Raw genomic sequence first — 19,296 nt, 5'->3', positions numbered from 1 at the left:
GGTTTGCCTTGCCCGACCATAATTAAGCAAATCAATGGGACATGCCTGAACATCAGGTCTCTTCTTCGTCCCAGTACTTGAATAGGCAAAGGAGGTCATCTTCACAGCTCCTAGTCGTTTCTTCATCTCAGTATAGTTATACACATTAAAGGAGGGGGGCGGGGGTGGTGAAGTGGCACTTTTTGTAATGACTCAAGGTCTGGGAAAGATAAAGTTGACTATCCTGAGGAGAAGAGGGATACTGAGATGTATACCCATGTATTCATCCCTATCCTTTCTCTTCCTTTTAACATAACTGTTGTGATACGGATTCCTACCTTTCTCAGAAACCGTGGAACCAGATGAACAGTATACCATAACATTTTCTGGTATAGGGGAATCTTGCAGAAGGGAAGATGTGGAATACCATCTCTCACCTATGGGTATCCCACTTCCAATACCCACGGAACACTCTATTCAGGTGATTCTCCCTCGCTTGTCCAGCCCCAGGGGTAGGATTCAAAAGCAATGGTAGAAGGTTTCTCACAGTTTCCAATAAGCTCCCAATGACATTCCCATAAAGCTTGATATTCTCAGTAAGCACCAAGTGCACACAATGCCAGTAACACTGCTCTGAAAAATGCCAAATATCATGGAAGAAAAGCCTTGTAAAGAACCATACCTATGCAAATCAAATACAAAAGGACAACACATACTCCTACGCACTAGACCTATCGGCAAGCAGCGAGATGTGGATTGAGACCACAAAGGCTTTCCAAGCATTCAGGAAGAAACGCATGTCTGATCCCATAAGGTGGCGGTTTACATTTCCAGTAAACTAGGCATTCATACTACCCAGGACTTTGCATGAGGATTTTGGATTACTAGCATATGACCTTTAGGTGGGGGGGGTGAAGAGGGTCTGCTTGATAGAAGGCATGTCAGCCCTGCATCAACAGTTAATTTGCTTGCTTCCCTCTATTCATATAAACATCCCAGCCCATCTATTGAGGGTCCCCCAAGCACCAAGACGACATGAAAATTGAAGAAGTAAAACTATAATAAAAAAAAACACAAATGTAACATGCCCACTTATATTTGTGATTTCCGAGCGCCTTCGTGGAGATGGTCTTGGGAATGGCAAGACATTTTTAAAATGACACTGCCTTTAGACTATTTTATGGAACAACAGAGTTCCCCAGTAACATGTAGATACCCAGAGAATCTGCTTGTGCTTTAATTCTAGCAAAAACATTGGTATGGATGGCATATACATTTTCAACTTCACGTCACATATTTGCATTCCTCATCCCACACTAAAGTCAAATTTCAATGACCCAAACGCAAACAAGAAAGAAAAGTGAAAACTGGCTAAAAGTAGGTTACAGAGCGTGCATAGTGTGGAACAAGGTAGCACACACACAAAGTGGAGGGAGAATGCAGACATACAAGTGAACCCACAGCTCAAAATACTGAAAACTACAATGGGGAAAAACTCCATGCATGTACTAAGGAGTGAATTCAGGCCCCCCCTCACCCGTTGTCGCTCCATTACAATAGACTGTGGGACGGAGTCATAGCTCCCCTCCTGGTAGGCAAAGGTCTCCAAATCGTCCAGTTGGGTTTTCAACTGCACAATCAGCTCCCGCTGTGTTGCCCGTTGAGCCTCAATGCGATCTCTCTTCTCCCGCTCACTCTGAAAGCAAGCAAAGAAAATAATTGTTCACAGGGGGGTCACATAGGTTTCCTAGTTCGATAAATACATGGTTTATATTAACAAACAAGGGGACACCAACATGTACTTCAGTTAATCCATATAGGAAAATAATCACCGCTCCAAACCCATTAAATATATACATTCATATTCACAGAAAAAACGTTACTAGGTACGTTATGAAGTTTCACCAATAAAAACCCATGAAAATCAATGAGAAAAACTGTGCTAAAGGGACGTTATGGTTACAAGTAAAATTGAAAAAACGAAGCAACCATAACTCGTGCTACCACTGTGCAATGCTAAGACAAACACCCAGTACATGAAAGAGGACATCACAAATGTCATTGATATCACTGATAACATCACATTTTAAAATAATTTTCATGAACAGTCCCTACAAGGAGTAGTGTTTATAATGTTGGTAACAAGAGGTCAGGGGTGATCGGGAGATCTATCAATGTATTAAAGAACGTTCTCATCCAAAGAAAACAGTAGGCATTCATCCTTGCCAAGGGCCAGGCCCATTGTCCATGCACCAAACTTGCATCACTATTTTTTGTGCTTACATTTGGACACTTGGAAAAATAAAACACAAAACAGATTTACAAAACCATGCTTCAGGTCCTTGCTGATGCTCCTCGCGCACGTTTGTTGTCATCAAGTACAGCACTTTAGGCTGTAGCTGCAAGCAAAATATTTCTTCCTATTCCAATCTAGGGTTCGGCCATGCTGCATGCCCCAATAATCAAATCAGAGTACACGATTATCAAGTAACTGCAGGGCAGTAGAATGGGTAGATCACTGCGCTTTATCTAGTACTTTAAACAGATTACCCTGCTACTGGGGATGGGGTTCTTTTGTGTTGGTGCCCTTCCTTCTTCAAGTGTTAGGTTTCAAATACGAGAGTGAGCCAGTTCACCTCAGCAATGGGTTATTCAATGAGTAACTGTTGTACTAATGAAGCAGTCTTCAAAACCATTCTTGAAGCTATATTTATTGTTAGAACTCAGCCAACACGTAATTCGACTCACTAGAATCTTTCCTTAAGGCATATAGATTGTGGGCCACTGCTGCGAGGTTGTGGAAAGGAGTCCAACATCTAATCCCAATATAGTGTCCCTCTATGGTCGCAAATATTGGTGGGTAATGACTTCAAGGGGAGGCTTGGTGACCACATGGGCACCTAGTTCGGCGTGCTTGGTAATGATCTGCGGATGCAATTCTGTGCAGCACTTTGGGCTATAGACACGGACAGACTTTTAGCCACTGGCAGGATTTATTTTCCCCATTTAAACCCAGCCAGATTTTCAAAAATGTTACCACAGAGCCTTCCCTGGTGGCCTAGCTCACTTTAACCCCATTGCCAGTCTCTTGTGGTCATGGCCAGTAGCCAGATTATCCGAGTCATGACCTTTGGGCATGACGGACAATCTGGTCACTGCCCATGGCCACCGGCTATACCTCAGCCACCAATGGGATATCACTATTTTATACCGCCATTATGACACTTTTCAAAAGATAAGACAGACCTATCTGCAAAACCATACTCCAGCCCTTGCCAATGCTCCTTGCAACTTTTCCTGCAAATCCAGGTTTTATTTTTTGAAAAGTGTCAAAATGTACATACATAAAATAGTCATATACCTTAGCTCCCAGTTGACAAAATCCATTCAAACTTAGCAGAAAAATTCAAGGTTGGGTCTATAATCTTTCTAAAATCTTTTGTGCACATTTGGCAAACGGCAACAAAGAAATAAACCATCTAAAAAAAGTTACCCCGCCCCTCTCTAATTTTGCCCTCTTTTCACCAAACTTGACAAAAACATTCAAATCTCGGTCTTAAATCTTTTCGCAAATGTTTGTTCAGATTCGTGAAATGGCACAAATTTATAGGCCTTTCAAATATTTTGGGACCCCCCCCTCTAATTTGATTCCCTCTTGGCAAAATACCACCAAATTTTGTAGAACACTTCAAGGTCACGTCTAGAACAACATCACAGTTTCATTGAGTAGTGTCAAAGTTATACGCCATCCAAAAATTGCTTTTCACCAACCCTGTAATGCAAAAATATGTATGGATGCCCCCTGAACATCGAGATGTTGGTGAACATTACAGGGCTATCCCGGACATCGGAGAGGAAAATCGGGCCGTTTTGGTTTTTTTTATGGCCATATCCCATCCTCATCACCCCTCACCTCCCCAGAGATATTAGTTTGACACGTGCAATGTTTTTTACCGCGCTGTTCACAGACCACGGGCGCTGTCCGCGAATCCAACAAGGTGGCAGTTTCCAAAATATGACGCACCTCGTGCTCTTCACCATCCAATCAGCGGGCAAGTCTCCTGGGCAAATCAGAGGCCCATCCGCAGACCGAACAAGGAAATGAGTACACGGACTGAATTCCGATATCACTTTTTTTTTAACCTACTTTTTGCCCGGCCGTTTTAAAAACAAATACTGGACGGATTTACACAAATTTACAAAAGCACGCTTTCGGGACCATGCCACCGCTCTTGGCGTGAATTTGGTGAAAATCCATCTAGTGGTTTGGGCTGTAGGTGGTGGAATTCCGTTAGAGCCTTTCGTAGAATTGAAAAGACGCATGCAGTATCTAATGGGAATCTTTCTAAATTTCTTAACAAATGGAACAGATATATTACTTATCTGGGTTGAAATAAAATGAGTTTGCAATCATTTGTCAGCCCCCTTACTCCTATGTTTCTGTTGTATATGCATGTCTGCCTTGTATATACGATACTTAATATTCAATCAGTCTTAATTATTATGTTTATTGGACACTTGTATGGCGGCGATACAGCAGAACGTGATTCCCAGTGCCAATATAATTCAATATTTTAATTCATTACTGGTGTATTCATATATGCCATGTATCAAATGTTATTTGTATAATTCCGCTTTGAATTCAACTTGCATGTTTACCAATATTTTCCGTTTTAAATGTTTTATTAAACATTGGAAAAGACAAGGTTTTCAAGATCAGTTGAACTAGTGCCTTTGCTCTAAAATTAAATGGCTACAAAAGAATTACCAAGACCAATAGTGTATTCTTAAAAGAATCGGAGGAAACAAATTCCATGTAGTAGAATATGCTAGGTTATATAATTGGGTTTTATACCACATTTACCTACTGCCAGTTGCAAGGTCTTGTGGCGCTCTGGTGGGTCTGAAAGAGAGGTTAGGATGGTGATGTAGGGGGAAAATGCAAGATAGATTTGCTATTGTGTTGATGGGTGCAGACCAGAAGTACCCTGTGCGCTGCAGCAGGGTCGGTTGCTAGGTGTATAAAAGCAACTGTGTCAAGAGTGGAACCTCACGTACCTGTGGCAATAGGATGCATTGGCCTGGACTGTGGTATGCTAGCTAGTTGACTGTAGAGGTGTACAGTTCTGTTAAAGGTCCATGCGTGGGCGGCTCAGTAAGTATGCAAATTGCGTGTTGGAATGTAAAATGTGAGCGTACTAGTGCAGAGATACCTTGGGGGCTGGTTGTTGTGGGTCGCAACCATTTTGAAGCTACATACAGTAAATCATATCGTGGCATAACAAAGCATTAGAAGACATAGCAAGTCACGAAAGGTGGCCTAATAATGCAAAACTGCCTGGTCTCCTCCCAGCACTCCCACCACTGGTATCTGCAAGCAGATCCCATTTCTTTCAATAACTACAGGGCTTTATGTTGGCCTGGAGTAGCCAGGGCAGAGCCCGGCAGTCTCCACAAACTGTGCATGAGTCGGAGCACTGCTGAAGCTACCTCAGTCCCCGATGAGCAAGCACCCGATGCAATTTTAACATGAAGAACTGGTAAGCATAAACAGGCAACTTGCGATAAAGATGCAGAGATTAATACACTGTGAAAGAAATGGTGCAGGGAAGAGGTCTGCCTGCTAGAGCAGGACAACCAGCACCTGACTCCCAAAGGCGAATGCTCTCCAAAAGAGTATGTATGACTTGTCATTTGCAGTCACTTAACTATTGGGGTGTTCTTGTAATTACATAAGCAGTTAATGACAGCAAGTCAAATTTGTGCTCGGAAGAGTTGCAGGTTTGAATCACTGTCACAAATGTGTTATACATAAAATGTGTGCCTTATGTTCCCAGAATGCTCCTTCATTGTATGCAAAGCATCAAGCAGCTTATATTGGTGCCCTCTGGTCGCCTCTCCTTTCTCTGGTGGTCTCAGAGGTGATTGGAGGGTGAAATGAAGTAGCATGGGGTTCATGATAAGTATTAATAATGAATAAATACAGAATATAACATTCAGCAATTAATAGTAAGACTTGCCAATCAAATAATCCAGGATAAGGAACAAGTTACTTACCTGTAACAGTTGTTCTCCAGCATGGGTCTGGCATGGATTCACATGCTCATGAATATTCCCCGTCATCAGGCTGGGAATCCTCGGTAAAGAAAAAACCCCCCAAAAAAAACAGTATCAGTTTCGTTTCTGATCTGCCTTTCTTAGTAGTAACCAATCACTGGTCTCTGGGTCATACTGCCCCCAGCCAATGACTGCCCTCTCCCTAAGCCCTGCCCCTGGCAGCCATCCTCAGAATTGGTAGCACGTAAAGTGGCAGTATGACCAAGTGAAGAGCCGCAGAGGGGACGGAGGGAGGGTTCGCATGTGAATATATGCCAGACCCATGCTGGAAAACAGTTACAGGTAAGTAACTTGTTCCTTCTCCAGCATGGGGTCTGGCATGGATTCGCATGCTCATGAATATAAGAATACATAGCAGTACACATGCACAACCACGGGAGGTGGCAAGGCTCAACATTTAGCATTACATAAAACTCAACATTAAGCATCTCTTACCTCTTCAACAGGCTCACCTTAAGCGAACAGGTTGCGCAGCACTGCCTGGCCGACTCTGGACTCCTCCCTGGAATCCCGGTCGATGCAGTAGAATCTTGTGAAGGTGTGCGTCGGCCTCCACGTAGCAGCCCTGCAGATGTCCAGCAGGGGCACACCAGACAAGAACGCCGTGGTAGCAGCGATCGCTCTGGTCGAATGGGCTCTCTGACGGCCGGGCAACGATTGGTTTGCCAATCGATGACAGTGCATGATGCAGCTGGAGAAACATCTGGGAATGGAAGCCTTCCAGAGAGCCTTCCCTTGGTTCACAGGTCCAAAGTTCACAAACAGCTGTGATGTCTTCCGAAAACTCTTTGTTCGGTCCACGTAGAACTTCAGCGCTCTAGCTACATCCAGCGAGTGCAAAGTCCTCTCGGCTGGCGACGAAGGGAAAGAGACTGGTAACATCAAGGGCTCGTTGAGATGGAAATTCAACAGCACCTTGGGCATGAAGTAGGGGTGCGTCCTCAGCACCACCCTTGTCTCGTGGAAAGTCAAGTATGGAGGCTTGCAGGATAGGGCCTGAATTTCTCCCATGCGTTGTGCAGAGGTGATGGCCACAAGGAACGTGGTCTTCCACGACAGGAACTCCAATGGAGCCGAATGCAAGGGCTCGAATGGTGGGCCCATGAGCCTGGTCAGCACCACGTTGAGCTCCCACGCCGGGGCTGGAGCCTTCACCGGCGGGAACGATCGGAACAGTCCTTTCATAAACTCCTTCACCAGGCGATGAGAACACAGGGACGACCGTCCTGCAGTTCTGGTCTATCGGGAAATAGCTGCTAGATGTATCTTGATGGAAGCATGAGCTAGTCCAGCGACAGTAAGTACGGTAGCACTTGAGGGGCTGTAATCCATAGAGGGTTCATCTGTGCGCGGCACCAGAATCTCTTCCACTTGTGTCCGTAGAACTGGAGAGTTGAGGACGCCCTGGCCTTTGCAAGAACCTCTGCAGTCAGCCGGGATATCGTACCCTCCAAACTCTAGTGCTGCAGGAGCCAGGCCTGCAAATTCAGCGACTCCGGGTCGTGATTAAGAATGGCGCCTCCTTCTCTGGAGAGAAGGTCTGCGACAGTTTGACTGGTGGGGACGCTGACAAGTCCAGAAGGTCCGGGAACCATATCTGTCTCGGCCACGCCGGTGCGATGAGGATCATCCTGCACCGGGACCTCTTGAGTTGGTTGATGAGCAAGAGCAGCGACGGCAATGGAGGGAACGCATACAGGAACAGGCCATCCCAGGGGAACGAGAAAGCATCGCCCATGCTCCTCGGCTGGGGGAACTTGCTGGCGAACCTCTGGCACTTGAGTTTGTCGCCGTCGCGAACAGGTCGCTTTGGGGTTTGGCCCATCGCCGGAAGAGTTGATCCACTTGATCCTTGCATAGTTCCCACTGGCGGCACGAGCGCAGCTCCCTGCTGAGTGAGTCGGCAATGGCGATTTTTATCTCTGCTAGATGAAAAGGTACCAGAAACATCCCCTGGGCAACGGCCCAGTGCCACAGATCCTGGGCTTTCTTGGACAGGGACGGGGGATCTGGTTCCTCCCTGCTTCCAGATGTAGAACTTCGTGGTGGTGTTGTCGGTGAAGATCCTCACCACCTTGCCCTTGAGGGAAGGGAGGAATTACTTGAGGGCCCAGAACACTGCTCGGAGCTCCAGTATGTTGATGTGGAGTGGCCTCTCCTCCAGGAGCCACAGGCCTCTCGCGTGAAGATCTCCGGTGTGCGCTCCCACCCCTCCAGGGAGGCATCCATCGTCACCGTCACCTGGTATGCTGGGGTCTGAAAGTCTGTGCCCGCTGCGAGATGCGTGTGGGTGCCCCACCATCTAATTGCTTGGCGGAATACTTCGAGCGAGATCTTATCCTCGAAGCTGTCCGTCACTTGCATCCAACGGGCGTCGAGGAACTCCTGCAGAGGACGCATCCGAAGCCTGCAAAGGCGCATCAGATAGATGCAAGAGGACATCATCCCGAGAAGGGACTTGATGGACCTCACTCTGGCCTCGTCCGGGGCCAGCAGACACTGTACCTTGCCCAGGATGGCCTGCATTATTTCCTCCGACGGCGAGGCCAACTGCGCTACTGTATCGAGTTTGGCTCCCAGAAACAGCGCAACCTGCGACGGAACCAGGTCGGATTTGGGGAAGTTGATGGAGAATCCCAGGTCCGTGAGCAGCCGGACGGTCTTTGCTGTGTGTTCGACAGCAAGTTCCCTTGTCCCAGCTCGGATGAAACAGTACACGTAGGGGTAGACGTGGATCCCCTGCAGGCGCAGCTGTGCCGCCACTAGGCACTTGGTGAACACCCTGGGCGCCGACTTCAATCCGAATGGGAGGGCCTTGAACTAGTAATGCCACCCTTGGACTATGAACCTGAGAAACTTTCGGTGTCCTTTTAGGATGGGGATGTGAAAGTACGCATCCTGCAAATCCAACGACGATAGGAAGTCGCCTTCCTCCAGCTGGCCCAGCACGTGCTGGAGGGTGACCATCTGGAACTTGTGCCTCGATGTATTTGTTTAGCCGACGCAAGTCCAGTATGGGACGCCAAACTCCTGTCTTCTTTCTGGCAAGGAAGTATCTTGAGTATACTCCGGAGCCCCGGAGCCTCTTTGGGACGAGATCGATGGCTCCTTTCTTGAGCATCGCCCTTACCTCTAACAGCAGTTGAGGGACGTGGTTTTCCTTCCTGGCCACGGGAGGAATTCGGGGGCACTTTAGAAATTCCAGAGTGTGCCCGTGGGCCTGGGCATTCAGCACCCAACGGTCGGTGGAGATGGACTCCCACACGCTGACGAACTTCGTCAGCCGGCCTCCCACCGGGGTGCTTCGGTGGGGGACCGACGCAACAGCCGGTTCAGTCTTGCTTGGAAGCAGCCTTGCCGCCTTGGCCTCCCTGGCCTCCCTGGCGACGACGGCGAGATCCACCTGACTTGCCTCATCCCCTGTAGGCTTCTTGCGACGAGGAGCGGGCTGCCTGATGGTAGGTCGAGGAGCCGCCGCTGAATCCTTTGGAGGCACCTTGCTTGCCTCTGGAGCTCTGAAAGGGCAGCCGTCGTTGCTGCAGAACTCCCAAGGCCCGAGCCGTCTCTGTGTCGGTCTTGATGGCCTGCAGTGACTCATCCACTGTCTTTCTGAACAGATTGTTCCCGTCGAAGGGCATGTCCAAAACCTTGGCTTGCACGTCTTGGCGGAAATCCGTCGCCTTGAGCCACCCCCGAAGGCAAACGCCGTTGCCCAACTGGCAGAAACAGGTGTCGGCAATGTCCGTGGCCACCGTTATGGCGTGGTCCGATGTCACCCTCCTGTAGGATCACCAGGGCCTCTGCCCTCTTGTCGTCCAGGAGGAAGTCCAACAGGGGGGTGATCTTGTACCACAACTCCCTGTCATAGCGGGCCACAATCGCTAGGGCGTTGGCCGCCTTAATCGTCGTCGGAGACGGGAGGTCAGCCGTCACCGTCGTCGTCATCCGTCGCCGTGTCTGTTCCCGTGTCATCCCTCAGGACCGGGGAAGGCGACAGAGGCTGAGAAGGTTGTGAGGGCTGAAGGGGAGCCGGATGAATTCTCCTCCTCTTGTTTGGAGGGCTTCCCGACGGACCCGGTTCAGCTGGGTCGTCCGTCGGGGGTAGTGGCAGGCTCGTCCTTATCTCCGTGCATAAGGCTTGGATTGCCGTCAAAATGGCCGCTGAGTTGTCTTGTGGCTCGGGCTGTGACGGGCGTGCCGGGAGCAACAGTTGTTACTCCTCCACGGGAACCTAGTCGTCGCCACCCTCGCTCTCGTCGTTCCCCCTCGTCGGGATCCCTCCCGTGGGACCGGGCCTCCTCCAAATTCTCTGTCAGTTCCTCCTCGGAGGTTGTGTCCGTAACGGTCACCGGCCCCCCACCCCCTCTTTCCACCGGGTTCTTCTCGATGGGCTTAAAAGAAGATTCCCTCCACGGAGGCAGGGAAACTCTGGGCCCCGAGGGCACCTCCACTGGGATAGCCTCTACAGGCTTCGCCAGGGCCGCAGCGACTCCCTCAATCGAGGCCTTGTCCGGGATCAAGGCCTTCACCACCTTGGGCGTGCTTGAGGCCTTCACCTTAGGGGGAGGGTCACCCCCTCGGCCTGTTCCTTCGAGATCGACCGGGGCCTCTCCAGAAGCTTAGCCGGGTTCTCAGGTTTTCTCTTCCCCGAGCCAGAGCGTTGGCTCGCGGGTCATGGTGTCGGTGAAGGTGCACCCTGCCTGGCAGCCGAGGAGCCCGACCGATCGGCGCTCCCGGTGCCCGTGGACGCGGTGCTTTGCCTTCTGTTGGGCCCCCGTCGCCGGGGCGCCCTCACAGGACTTAGAAGACGCTCGGACTTCTTCTCACCTGCTGGGCTCTTGCCTTCCAGCCAGTTGGAGGGACGGGTCCGACGATCCCTCATAGTCCGATCCGACAAGTTCATGCAAAACGCAGTCCTTCTCCACGTGCGTTTTGTCCTTGTGGAGGCAGTAAAGGCATTTCGAATGCTCGTCCTCCTTGAACACATATTGTAGGTTGCATCCAGGGCAGATCCTGAACAGTTTGCCGGGAGTCAAGCTTCCCTTCTCCTGGGCCATGTTCTTCTCGTCCGCGAGGTAGGCCTCAGAAACTTCTGGAATCCTCCAAGAAGCGTAGCTCGATGAAAACTTCACCCTTGAGGGGCGTAGATAAATCCGAAACGGGTCCCCGTTGATCGGAAGTAGAAACGGTGGAGCTTGAGGCTCGATTAAACCGGAAATCGAGAAATCTCTTTGAAAAAGCACAAAACGCAGTCAAAGCTCGAGAGCTTTGACTTAGGACTCCCAACGCTTGAACGTGCGGTAAAAATCTGAGGATGACTGCCAGAGGCGGGGCTTAGGGAGAGGGCAGTCATTGGCTGGGGGCAGTATGACCCAGAGACCAGCGATTGGTTACTACCAAGAAAGACAGAAATTAAACCGATACGGATTTTTTCTTTACCGAGGATTCCCAGCCAGACGACGGGGAATATTCATGAGCATATGAATCCATGCCAGACCCCATGCTGGAGAAATATATAAATTGAGTTAAATCAAAAAGACATCGAAGTAGTTTATCAAGGTTACAATCATTGAATATAAAAAAGAAAATACTGAATAGATAAAATCAAACATTTTCCTTCTACTCACACCCGCACACCTCTTTATGCAGATTATATTTTCCTTAATCCAGCACTCACCTCTTCCATTTTACCGCTCGTATTGGCTCCTTTGCTCACCACTTTATAGTGGTCTACTAGTCCTAATAAACCCTGCAGATGAAGATTTAACTCTATGCTCCTTAAACATGAAAAAATTATAGAGGTTTCTCCCTTTACTTCTGAGTTCTTTCGATTTAATCGTGGTGCAGACACCTATCACTAACAACTGGGATGCCTACAAAGCATTTCTTAGGGGTTTCATTATTACCTGTGTAGCCCATGAAAAAGGACTTTTGAAAAATTCACAGAAAATGTGTTGGAGGAAATTTAAAAAACATGAGTCATCTTACTTGAATAATCGGACTAAAGAATTAACCGAAAAGAGCTTCACTATAATGGAGATGCTTCCTAATGCAAATCGCAGTGGGTGATTTCTCTGGGTTACCATTGAGGGTGCAAAACATGAGCCCTACCTTGAACTTCATTATTCCCTAAGCATGCTCTCTGCAACACAATAAAGACCCGAAAGCAGGGTAAGACGAGTCTGGGATAAGCTAAAAGCTTGAAGTTGGTCTTCAGGAGCAATAATACATTTAAAAGTGACACACCCTTCAGTTTGAGAAGACTGGTGGCTCCTTAGGGAATAGTTGCTGTCTAGTAGATCTTCCTTACCTGGGGTTATTAGCTACAGGTTATCACGGGACAGACAGCAGGGGAGCAGAATCCCTAAATGTACACTGAAGAAAAGTTAAGCACACTGGGCCAGGGTCATTTATTTGCAGAACAAAGGTCATTTACTCACTGAATGAACTGCTTCAATCCAGAGAAAGGGATTCATTTACAGACAGCATTTTTTTTAGAAACCAAACCCGAGGGAGTGTTATTTACAGGATGGAGGCAAGACCACCAGAGATGGTGCCGAGTGACCCAAAATACATGTTTGCAGGGCCTCATGAGGCTTGTTTGGGGCAGATGGCTCTACCTCTTACCTTACCCCATGCACAACACGTCTGTGGGAATTGGCAGGTGAGGGGACAGTCTGGGGACTCCCCACACAGTGGCGCCACCGGGGGAGGGGACAAAGGGGGCCACAGCCAACCTTATGAAAACGCTGGTTCGTCCCACCAGCAACCGTTCTCACCCATTCGTTTGTTTGGTGTGCCATCCCAAGATTTTCAGTGAGCCACCCCTTGTGAAAATGTCTGGGGCGCCACTGTCCACACAATAGTGCTAGGGATAGGAGAAGCATGAACTTTTGGGTAAAAGACAGGGCTGCCTGCGATAGGAGAACTTGAGGCAGTCATTTCACTCCCTTTGGTATGTTGAGACTGCCACAGCATGCAGCATCTAAGCTTCTATATAGAACCGCCCCAACCGAATTCAAAGTGCTCAACATACAGATGCCCATGCCCTTAAACCAGGCTCGGAGAATGTAAAATTGCTACTGTGGGCTCTGCATAGGATTTCCAATGTGGACTCATGCAAGCTATTATCCCAGGACAACAGAAACGACGTACAATATCTGTGTAAGGGTATCCCCTAAATTACTTCAAAGTACTTTACTTCGTTGTAATTACTTTGAATTACTTAGTGTGGGAAGTAATTTTGTAGAGGTAATCTAGGTTATACAGGGCATAAGGGAGGTGGGAAGGGGTTGGGGTGGCAGTGAAGGGAGGGAGCAAACATTCAAAGTAATTACAACAAAGTAGATTACCACAAAGTAATTTATTTTGTTAGAACGTAGAACCATTAGCATTTTGAGCAATCGACACTGAGTCTTATATAAAACTGAGCAGTCAGAACAAACAGCGGTAGAATAAGGTTCCAAGAATGAAAAACCTTTTGGGTGGAGAAAAAGGTCACTTGTCTTTTATTTGCTTTAGTTATACTTGAGAGCAAACTGCAGGTAATTTGGATCTAACCTCAACAGTCAGGTGCTCTGGCCAATGGGACGGCTTGTAATCACGCGATCAGGGCAGGGCAGAGGCAAGAATCCTTGTTTTAGTCTTCTTAAAATATCCTTACCATAAGTGGGTGCCATTGACCTTGCACTCATCTGTCTAATAAAACTAGTGAAAGGAATACTAAAAAATGTGGACATAGAAAATAACTTAGTATGCCATGTTACTGGGACTTAACAGAACACCACATATATGTGCCCTGGTGGATCAGAAAGAGAGGGCAATTGGTTAGGTTAAAGTGAGGTTAAAGATGGGTTTGGTGCTATGGTGATGTGCAGTTCGGAATTACTTTGGTAATATAGGAGGGTCTGTTTCTAGGTGGTGTGGCCGAAGGCATGAATAGAGCCTCCACTACATCCAACTCTCTTCAAAATACCTTCCTTCGAGCCCTTCGCTCAGGTAACTCCAACTCTCTGATGGTCAGATGCTTCTCCAGGCAGATAGTGTGGTAGATCTCTCTCCACTGGAGGTGCCTCCTTCTGGAATGGCCTCCTTGCCCCTCTAAAACTTAAGCCGGACCACCTGAAGTTCTGGAAGCAGCTACAGACCTTTTTCGCCTCTCACTCTCCCCTGCTGACCTACCTGTAAGCTGCACTGATTGGTTGCTTGGCTACCCTCAGAGTTTCACTGGGTACCTGGCACCTCCATAATCGGTCTCCCCTGCACTGCCTTCGGGCCTACCGAACATTTAGGGGCTGTAACTAACCTCTACATACCCCTACCTCCTTGCATTGACCCAGAGCTGTGCTGCCCTGGCTGCACTTACTCAGTGTTATGCTGCCTTGATTGCAATCCTCTCCCCCCGACCCCTCCCTGGTACTACCCCCCACCCTCCCCTTCATTTCATTTCATTTCCGCTGACACTTTGCACCGTCGCTCTTGCACAATCTGAATGACAAGGCCTAGTAGGATCGTTTGGCTTGTCCTCCCTCCCTTGTCTTGTTGCGCCTAGAAACACTTGTGTACAGGCGCGTTATAAATGGCTTAACATATCTTAGGTTCCACAAGCTAGTGTTGTCTTTCTTCCCAACGAACAAGATTATTAAGAAGGAAAAAAGAAAAAATAAATACTCGCCAATGCAGTGCCAGTATTCAACATGAACATACCCCACCATTTCTTACTCACCGACAGTGAATTATTGCTCGCTAGAGGCAAGTGAATATTTGGCGGCCTGCTGCAGATACACACAAACAGATGTGTCCTATAACTGCATCTTTTAGGAGAATGTGTGCATAGAACAGCTTACGCAGATACACATACCCTCAACTTGCACTTAGCAAGTCTTATTTATTTAATTAGAATTTTTGTTGGAGCGCTGGCCCTACCCATATAGTTTGAGCACCTTACAAGGTTTCAAAGGTTGAAAAATTAGGAGTTCAAACTGAAGTTACAAAATGTACTCAGAATAGGATCGAAAGATTGTGTTGTGTGGGGAAGCAGGTATGTTTTGAGGGTAACTGAACATTCAAGTAAAGACGCATATCAGGCTGAATATATGCAATCAAGCATAGTTTAGTTTTGCTCCACATGCACCGTGGAGAAAAAGTTCACTTCAAAGCAACTAGCCAGACAAAAACTCACTTGCCACCTGACAGGAATGCCACTGACCCACATTCACGCAGTACACAACTTCAAACTTGCCAAGTAGTAAAGTATGTAGCCTCAACATGCAGCAAGAACTGGTATGCCCAGAAAAGCTTTGAATCGAAAACATAAAGGAGCAGCCACCATCTATACTTTCTGCCTGCCCTTGGTTTTAGAGAGAAAACCACCAGCTAGTGAACCAGGGAAGGAATTGGGACATAAAAGACCTAGCTGTGTGTTAAATTGAGACACAAGACTGTGCTCTTGCAAATTCAGCCTTGCTGGAGCTCTGTTGCGGCCGATGCCCTAACCCCACAGGCTAGTAGTCTCCAAGGTCTGCTCCGGAGCCAATGCTCTCTCTGACCCATTAGAGTTGCGTCAGGAGACTCCTGGTAGAGAGGGACAGCAGACTTAATGTACATGCTCCTTGTCAAACAGCCCAAGTCTCACGTACAGACAGGCGCTGTCCAAATACAAATGAGTGCATATGTCTTGTGGTTTACACACACTGTTAGGACGAGTCCAGAACCCAGTTTACATTACTTGTTCAGTTGGGTTTTCTACTTTAATTACTTTTGCCGACTTGTTTCAAATATAAACTTGTGGTCATTCTTCTGATCTTTTCCAGTCCCCAATACAGGTGACCACCAGCTCAGTGCAGGAAATGGGCCGGACCAAGAAAGTTGCACTCGGGCAAGACATGTCTTGCTAGAACACTGCTCTGTCCCCAGACTCCGCTTTAGGCAGAATTGCATGCAGTAACCTCTGGGACCACCACATACAATTAGGACTACAGGTGTAAGCAAAAACCAACCTTTGGTATAAGTCTGTACTACACAGTTTTGTCATAGCGAGCTGAGCAGCCAGGCTTATCTCAAGAGGGAATGCGAGCAGTACAAGAGGTTACACAGAGGTCTTACAATCACAGTGGTTCAAGTGGACACTTATACTCAAGGTTTCTTGATAAAACACTTACTTATATGATTAGGTAATTTATTACACAATCATTAAGAAAACATTTACTAGAAGGAAACAACTTAATATTATACACAAACACACTTCAATAGCAAACCAATAATTTTCTGAACAAATTAGACTCCCCTGAAATAGGAGCAAAATGGCATTTCAGTTACTTTCAATGGGAGCAAAAAGGTACAAGTTAGCAGAATAGATCACAAATACTTTCTTAGGCAGTGCAAATAGTTATAGTTCACTAGAGTACTCGATTCAGTTCAATAGGCATAGGTCAAAGTCATAGGACTAGTGTCTTGGATAGGAAAGAGCAGTTCTTGAAGTAAACGGTAAAGTTTTTGCCAAAGTACTCAGAAGTAGTTTGTACGAAAAAGGAATCATGTTGGGTCACAAGCTGATTAGGCCTGTAAATTGGGAAAGTTTCACAAACTTTCATAGCAAAAGAAGCAGTCTCTCAATCGGGTTGGCACAGAACCCTAGTATGAATCAAAAGATGCAGCTGAAGACGTTGGTTATTGGCAGTTCCTGCAGATCTCACTGTTCCTGAGCCTCAGTTGTGGGGACAAGAGGGAGGATGTCGGGGGACTCCTGCATCATCGGAAAACGCCGACAAAATGGAGTCACTTCAGTTAGAGTAGCTGTTCTTCAAGCACACAAGCTGGTGTCCATCCCCCTCGTTAATCCGAACCAGCTTCGAGAAGGTATCCAGGTGGCTTACGGGTTGATTGGTCCCACCAACTCAAAGGAAGAAGTCGTCCTTGAAGGGGCTTCTCTGTCGAGATGAACTTGGCAATTCGGACCTGCAGCGGGGCTTCACTGGGCAAACCAACGGTGCAGGAGTTGCAGCAGCCGTCCTCTTCCAGCTCTTCTTCGGTTCTTTCGTTCCAGTGGTCGACTCTGCTTTCCAGTCCAGGAGCCTCACCTTTTAAACAGTTTTCTCCCATTCATTCCAGCCTAGCTGCCACTCACCCAGCAGGGTGGCTGTCCTTGCTGGACAGTCAGCCAGCCAATCACGCCGGAGTGCATTTAGGTCTCCTAGGACACCCAGCACAGGGAGTTTCGGGCACCTCCCTCATGTTCTGCCCACCCCGAGACACTCAGACCGCAGAGGCGGTCTTCAGTCCTGAAACCCACGGGCATGGAAACAAAGGGACCAAACCTGGATTGGCACGTAGAAACAAACCCTAGAAGGACCTTTCCAAAAAGAAATGGCAAAAAACAAAGACCGGGATCCGTTTAAACAAAGGGGCTTAAGGCGCCATCAAGAAAAAGAAATGGCTCCCGCGATTTTTAGCTACCAGTGTTCGCGGTCGGGAAAAATCATGGTAGTTTGTTCTAAAACCACTGCCACAGCCATTTCGATGGGAAAGTAGCATTTGACTGCTACATGAGTTTCTAGACATAGGGGATACTAGGTAACCCCTCCAGCACTCTATAGGAAGATATTGTGTGCTGGGTCTAGGAATTTAAAAAGTCTAGTAAAGTCAATTTAACCTTACATTGTCTAGGAAACAGTAGTTTATCCCAGAGAAGGTATGTAAACCTTTGGGAAGTCTAAAAGACATCCATGTGTCACTGCACTGAGGGTGCTGTGTGACAAATAAAAAAGATTATGCATTTGGAGTGGTTTTAAAACTCCATAATCAAAGAAATAAACACAGAAAACAAACAGGATAAAAGAAGTTCAGAGTCCAAAAGTTCAGCAAAAGAGCTGGGGGTCTCCAAGGTAGAGGGAATTAGCACATTTATGAGAATTCTCCCCAACACTCGGGGGCTGGCCCATGACACTCGCGGATCTGCTCTCAATTTGTGTTATCGCAGACCCTTCAACGAGCAGCAGTTTTCAGAAGACTCTGCATCCAGCATAGTCTTCGGAAAGCAGTCTGCTAGTTGAAGTGCAGGTTTCTTGTGCATGTGATCCTCTGCTTCAGAACACCCGAAGCCCAGAGAAACCCAAGTTTCAACAAGCAGACACTTTCAGTAGACTCGGCACGGGAAACTGAATACAGAAACTTACAAATCCTCACATACTTGTTGCAGCTGACCAAAAGGGTATAGATGTATTGCAATCAATAATGTGCAGACATGTTTCTTAGGCTGAGCACTGATCAATCAAAACTGCAGAACCCAACTTACATCATTTCCTCAAAATGGTTTCTTACTGAATCTTATAAGACATGTTTCAAATATAAAATTGTGGACATTGTTACCATAATGCTCTTTGCTTTTCCTGCAAATCGCCACGGCCCACATCCACACCCTCTCCTCCCCACAGCCCCACCCCTCCAAGGATGAGAGGTTTCCCCCAGTAAAGGGGCACAACCAAACCTACATTTCAGGGGCAGGGGTGGAGGGGGGGGAACTTTATAAAAAGGATGTGGCAAACCTAGAGGCTCCGCCCGCTCTGTTCCACCCCAAGGATTGTCTGGCATGGGTCCCCAATTATCAAATGGAAGCAGCCCAGCATTACACATCGGCGTGCACACACACAATTACACATTCACTCACTTAAACTTCATTTACCATACACTCACTCATTTACATGTACACCCAACCCCATACATACACTCATTCACACACACACACACACACTCGATCATTCACACATACATTACACACATGCATGCATACACAATGAGCCAATATGCAATGCTAGTTTCAAGAAAGGCTTTCCTCACGTCTCTGCCTAACAAAAAGCAAGTGTGCATATCAGCCCCTTCACCTCAAATGTGAAAGAACATAATGTTCGCCCACATTTGTGGGGAGGGCGGTGTTACTAGGTCTGGCAAAGATCCGGGGCTACACGAATGTCGGGACCGCAGGGACTCGGGGTTACCAAGCCTTTTGGTTGTAGCCCCTGAGATTCTATCTGGGGCTAAAACCAAAAGACCCAGGGCCACAGCCCACTCAGCCCCCCGCTAGCAACGCCTCTGCGGAGGGGGCCGATAGGTCCACTTGATTTTTGTTAAGCAGAGAGCAGAGGGAAGCCTTTCTTGAAACTAGCAGCTTTAAAGTTTTGCTGCGTTTGTGCAAATACATTTTTC

At 47.5% G+C, this 19,296-nt stretch overlaps 1 protein-coding gene across 1 annotated transcript in view; it reads right to left on the bottom strand.

The window, feature by feature from the left end:
• Nucleotides 1–19,296, bottom strand: part of RUNDC1 (RUN domain containing 1) — a 185,025-nt gene that overhangs the window by 74,821 nt on the left and 90,908 nt on the right. Inside the window, exon 2 of the mRNA XM_069634187.1 lies at nucleotides 1,517–1,675. Coding sequence (XP_069490288.1) covers nucleotides 1,517–1,675 — 159 coding nt within the window. The remainder of the gene's footprint in view (nucleotides 1–1,516; nucleotides 1,676–19,296) is intronic.

The sequence above is a fragment of the Ambystoma mexicanum genome, chromosome 13 (genome assembly GCF_040938575.1).
Source record: "Ambystoma mexicanum isolate Mex_15411 chromosome 13, UKY_AmexF1_1, whole genome shotgun sequence".
NCBI lineage: Eukaryota > Metazoa > Chordata > Amphibia > Caudata > Ambystomatidae > Ambystoma > Ambystoma mexicanum.
Note: the sequence above shows the minus strand (reverse complement) of the source record. Positions and strands in the feature narration are given on the sequence as shown.